Raw genomic sequence first — 6,002 nt, forward strand, 5'->3', positions numbered from 1 at the left:
ACGGGCGGCACCGCCGCGCTGTCCCCGCCGCTGTCCCGCGGCCGCCGCCTCTCCCAGCGAAACCCCCTCCGACAAAGGGCGACAACCGCGGGGCGAAGCCCTCGCGCAGCCCTGCACAGGCGAGGAGCGGGGTCGGGGTGTCACCCAGGGGGTTTCAGCTCCCGCCGCGGGGCAGCCCCCCCCGTCCCCCTCCTTACCCGCAGCGCCGCCAGGTCGATGCCGTCCAGGCTGCGGGCGGCGCAGTCGCGGGCCATGGCTCCGCCGCCCCGCGCTAACGGTGCCGCGGGCGGCCCGCGGCGGCCCGGCCGTGCCCCGGCGGGCGCAGGGAGCCGGGCATGCCCGGCCGGCCCCCAACGCCCTCCCCGGCCCGGGCGGCCGCCGCCGGCAACTTTGGCGGAGGGAGCTGCTACGGGGAAAGAAAGTTTGCGAGGAAGTGACGTGCGGCGCCGGCGGGGGGTCGGGGCCACCTGCCGCCCGCGGGGCGGGGGCGGCCGCGCTCTGCCGCCCCACGCGCGCTCCCCGCCGGGTGGGAATTGCCTCTGGAATAGGAATTGCCTCTGGAACGGGAGTTTCTGTGCACGTGTGTCCCCCGGGCCGAGAGAGGGGACCCACCCCGAGCGGCGGCCGCCGCGCTGCTCTCGCCCCCACCGCGCAGCAGGGCGTTACACGAGCCACGGACAAAACCTCCTAAAGCCCCCCAACAAACTGCGTTGACGGCATCCAAAGAAGAGGGTTACACACGCAGAAACGCTGCTAGCCCCTTTCCTTCGGGTAGCGGGCGCTGCAAACGATCCCACGGGGGTGACAGCAGCGATGCTCATTAGAGCGCCGAGCTCGGAGGCGCTGCCTCAGCCCCGGGGGGATCCCAGCCCCGTGGCCCCACAAAGAACAGGGGCACAGGCGGCCCCCACGGTGCGGAGCTGGCAGCAGCCCCCTCTGCCAGCACGGCCTCGAGTGCCGCAGGCGGCTCCACGGAGGCACCGCAAACCTCCACGGCCCCTTACGGCCTCTTTCCCCCCGGTAATTATGACCACAGAAAGAACACAGCTATAGTGGAGTGGAACGACTCGTGGGTATATTTGGGCCTCGTGTTTAGAGACAAAATTCAGTGGAAATGCACATTTCTCAGTCAAAGTCCTTATATACTCTTAAAGGATGCTCAGGGTGTTGTCCCCTCGCAGAGAGCAAGAAATTCTGAATCCGTACTTTCATAGTTGCAGATATGAAATCAAGACAAAGTGGTCAGAGTGTTTTCGGTGCCTGTAAACACAGAGGGGCAGCCGCGATGCCAGCAGCGAGGGGTAGTGTTGTAATAAAGGCATTTGGCAATTTCCTTGAAAGAAGTGCTGATGTATCACTCAGCTTCAAAGTATTCTTGTACAAAAGCCCTCAATGGGTACGTTATCGCTACAGCAACCCTGGATTTCTGCTCTCTGCCTACCTGCAGGCCAGCATGTGGAGGCACTGCTAAGGCGTTGTGGCCAATTGCTGCATTAAAGTGGAAGTTTGTTGAAGAACTAAACATGTAAATGCAGCCATGCACAACATGGGCAGAAATCCACACACGACGACAATCCAGCCCTTCCACTCTCCCCTGAGCAGCGCTTGGAAAATTCTGGCCCTCATGTTGCCTTTGACAAAGTTAAGCCACAGCTTTGCTCCCCCCATTCTAGCCTTCCTGCCTCACATAAATCCATCATTAGCCTTTTTGCTTGTGTTATTTCTCACAATCCCTATTTATCTCTTCTCTAACCTCCAGGCTGTCCTTTGTCTCCTGCCACTTTCCACTTCCTTCCTGCTTCCCTGGTGAGAACTGGTGTGAAACTCCAGGCTGTTGTCTACCCAACACAATCTCTCCTGCTCCATCTCTTAGATTCTTTGCCAAAATTAATCCTGCCTGCCTTGCTTACCTCTGATGAGTTCTCCAACCTGAGGATTCATTTCCACTTGACAGAAAGTTCTACCCCAAAATGAGATGAAAATCTGGGTTTAGAAGCATAACACGGCTTATAGTATTTCTGCAAGCAGGTCAGTATCTCTGCTACGTGGTTTTATCACGACCTTTCATTGCCTTTCCCTCACTGAACCCTGTTGCTGGTAGTTTCTGGGGACATGCCAGTCCCACTCACAGCACTGCGGGCAGGGCTCCATGAGCAATTCTCCCCTTGCTGCCATAGGATGCGGTACATCTTTTCTCCATAAAAGCCTTGCAGGTCTAACAGAAGCAACATCTGGTTTTGTCACCAATATTCACAGCAGATCTGCTGAGGCTACAAATGCCACTAGGCCAAGCCTACTTTTCAGAGTAGAACCAGATTTAAAAGCCCTGAGTTTTCCCATCACCAGCCTAATGACTGGTTCTACAGACACAGAAATTGTGCTCCAGGAGTCTCCTGTGGTCTTGTGCACTGTCCCAGCCATCCCCAAAGCCCTGTGCTGACAGGGCACTGGTGCTATTGATGACATACAAGTGGGCTATCCCACCTTGCTCTTCTACATGAAGCTGTGTGGCAGAGTAACTCCCAGGAATCAGAAATTCAATGCCTTAGCACAGTTGTTAATAAATTAGAAACCCACATTTATCTCACCAATAATAAAAAGTGAACAGGTTCCCTTAAGAATAAATTCAATTACAAAAAAACCCACCCTAACAACCAAAGCATAACAAACGAGACAATTAAATGCTATCAGTACAGCTTTCCTTTCCAACAGCTGTAGTCAAAACCCTGCAGCCAAATTCAGCAACCACAGACCTGAACATAAAAACCTTTCTAATGTCTATGTGCATGCAAAGGATGTTTTGTATTAGAAGGGAAGTGCAAGAATGAAGGGGGAAGAACTTCCTTTGTTTCAGCAAAGGAAATGCCATTGTACCCCAGAAGTACTGGCTAATCCTGAGCTCTTCGGTCAGCATCCCAACTCAGTTTTGGGTCCATAATAGTCCTACCAATAGTAATTGCCCCTGCCAGATGTGACACTCAGTAAAGGAAGAGAGTGTTTAAAGCCGAGGCTAGAATTGACATACTGGCTTGTTTCCCTTAGCTTTGTTTACACTGAGGTCTCAGCTACAGGTGTGAAGTTGGCAGAGAAATAAACAAGAAGATAACTCATAAGAGAACAGGATTTCTGGTCTGCAGGAAATAAACAGCCTCTTAAAATGTGCATTTAGCCTGAAATGGACAAACTGACCCTTTTCAGCGTTTCTTGGTTCTCTGAACTGTAAATTCAGAGAAATTACCATTCAGAGGAACTTCAACACACTGAAATAATCCCCCAGATGTTGCTCTGGGAATGGACATCCCTGCTACCCCCATGGCTGCAGGAACGGCCAGGCTCAGCAAGCTCATGCCACATCTATGACTCCAGAGCCAACCTTCTGCATAACTTCCCAGCATTTCCAAGATCCAAATTCAACAGGGAGCTCGAAACCCAAAAGCTCAATTTAGGCTTTCTGCCACAGAGGTAGAAGGAAAATCCCTCTTCAAGCTTCTGAGTTCCCCTGCTCCCATGGTGGAGAGCCACAGCCTGACCCACCCCAGGGTGCCAGCCTTCTCTAGGACTCCTCCCTGCAGCAGTTCCCCAGCACATGCTTCAGAGCCAAAGAGGATCCCTGTGAACACCAGCTTTCCTTGACACTGAAACATTCCCTGAGATATTTATTTTGCTGGAAATTTTCTTACCTTCTGCAAGGAACCTGCATTTTGACAGCGTCTGAGGTGCCTGATTGGACTGATGCAGATGCTCTGACATCAGCACCTTTCTCCCAGAATAAAAATGCTTTACAAAACTCCCCATTACTTTTGTTTTTTATATGAACTAGAAATTTTAGACATCTCTTTAGTGTTTCTTTAGGGAACAACCCTTGGCTGACAGACAGAAATGACACCAAAGCCCATGAAATCTGCTTGTAACTACAGACTTCACCCTCCCCTTCCAGAAGTGCTTTCTGGATTGCTGAAAAGAGAGGCCAATCTTTTTGCCTGATGATCTCAGAAAACAATTTTTCCTCATTTGTTTGTAGAATCAGAACATGACAAAATGTTAAATGCGGATTACAGGAGAATCTATGGGTGGCAGTGGCCAGCATGATATTAAGCCCAACACTCATCCTTGAGTAGGGTCTCTTGGCTGCTGCTTGAATTCATGACCATTTACAGCATCATTCTGGAAGTCATTTTATGAAGTCTCAGAGTACAAAAAAAAAAAAAAAAGAAAATCCTGATTTATTAGGCTAGTCACTAACTTTAAAGTTGTCCCCTTCCTTTTCCAATTACAGCATGGTTTGTACCGTGGGTGGCTTTGCTAGACTGTCAGAAACAAGATAACACATTAAAAACGTGTATAGGATTGCATACAGCCTGGGTATGTCTGCATGCTAACTTGATGGGAGCCTCACAATGCCAGGAGAACTATTGAATGAAAACAGAAAATCGGAGCATACTTTCATCAGGTCACACCTTGGAAAATACCAGCATAACTTACTGTAGCTGATGCAAAAATTTTTTTGATTGCACAGGAAAGATTTAAGTTTCGGGCCATGGACACCCAGCTACTTACATTCCAATTTACTTAAAAGATATTAAGAAAGCTGAACCACCAACCCAGTCCACTTCATAACTTCAACATTTCTGGGACCCATCCCTGCAGTGCTTGGAAATCACAGTAAAATATCTTTCTTTTCAATGGATTGTTGGATAGAGCTGTGAATATTTCTCATGCTTTCTCCTATTTGAACTAAAGAAAATTCCCACTTCATTCCAAAAATATTAAGGTTGGGCCAGAAATTCATATTAAAACCTGGATCTGTCTTCAGATTTGCACTTTGCAGAGGCTGCTGCATTAGGATTGAGAGACGGGGTTACTACCCTGAGTAAACTGGAAATATCAGAAATCCAGACAAACAAACTAAATCAGTCATTTCCCGTATAATACTCAGTAGCACATACAGTAGTTTTCATCTCTTTAAAAATTAAATAACTTTTTTTCAGTTCCTGGCAGACGTGCTAGTTCTGTTTCACAGGATATCCAAAATGAGACCAAACAGCTTCCTTCCCCAAGGATTACTGAGGGGACAGGCAAGCTGGAAAAAGTGCCTCTCACTACTGTAATCCCAGCCAGGATGTCCACCTCATTTCCCAGGGTAAATCTTAAAATATAGGTCTCCCACAAAACTTCTATTAGTCCGAATCTGTTCACTGGGACTCTTGCAGAAAGTTATTTTCTTTCCAGTGGCACACAGACGAGCCTGCCTGTGCCAAACATGTCCCCACACAGGGAGCACGAGGAGCCCTCTCCTCACAGCACCGATAACCTTCCATTGCTGCCTGACCCATGACTTCACAGCATTGTTTCAGCTCAGCACTTCGAAGTTTCTCAAGTAAGAATGCTGCAACTGGAAGTTTCCAGTTTCCCATCAGCCCAGCACACATCCCTTCTATCCCTGAAAACAGCCACGCTGTTCTATCCCTGAAAAGCTTTCAGGGAGAACAGTCGTATCTTCTGGAACGATGGTATTTTGCACTCCTGGCTTTTGAACTCTGTTCCAGCACCAATTGAATCCTCAATGGTGATTTTGTGCAGTAATACATGAATTACACAGATAACTGTTTCCCTCTGTGAAAGCCATTTCTGTTACATTGTCTCCCCATGAGAATTTTTCCTACTCTGATTTTCTTTTCTTTCCTGTGTCACTGGCTATTTCCCTGTGACTCTCTGCCTTGCATGAGAATGTCTAGGCAATATCTGCCTGCTACAGTAATACCAGTGCAAGAAGGCTGGCTGATAATTCTGCAAAATAAAGAGAAAGATAATTTATTGAAATAAATTGAACCCATACATTTTACATAACTATTGTATCTTGCTGTTGGTGCAGCCATCTGCCTAGCTATAAGTTTTTACCTTTTCTCCCATCTTCTGCAAAGTTATTTCTTCATTCAAAGTAAGAACCCTTTGAAATCCTTTGCAAGGAGCAGTAGCTATATGTTACTAGGTCATCAGATCCC

At 48.6% G+C, this 6,002-nt stretch overlaps 1 protein-coding gene across 4 annotated transcripts in view; it reads right to left on the reverse strand.

Annotated features, from left to right (window-relative positions):
• Positions 1 to 330, reverse strand: part of NRK (Nik related kinase) — a 92,400-nt gene extending 92,070 nt beyond the window's left edge. For 3 of the 4 annotated variants that reach the window (XM_039387813.1, XM_039387814.1, XM_039387815.1), the window contains exon 1: positions 198 to 315. In XM_039387813.1, the coding sequence (XP_039243747.1) occupies positions 198 to 254 (57 nt within the window). In that variant the 5' untranslated portion in view covers positions 255 to 315. Of the gene's footprint in view, positions 1 to 197 lie in introns of all 4 variants that reach the window. The other variant, XM_039387816.1, reaches the window with a different exon arrangement.
• Between the last annotated feature and the right edge of the window lie 5,672 nt (positions 331 to 6,002).

This window comes from Pipra filicauda, unplaced genomic scaffold (genome assembly GCF_003945595.2).
Source record: "Pipra filicauda isolate LSUMZ 115617 unplaced genomic scaffold, ASM394559v2 scaffold58_size5111680_pilon, whole genome shotgun sequence".
Taxonomy (NCBI): domain Eukaryota; kingdom Metazoa; phylum Chordata; class Aves; order Passeriformes; family Pipridae; genus Pipra; species Pipra filicauda.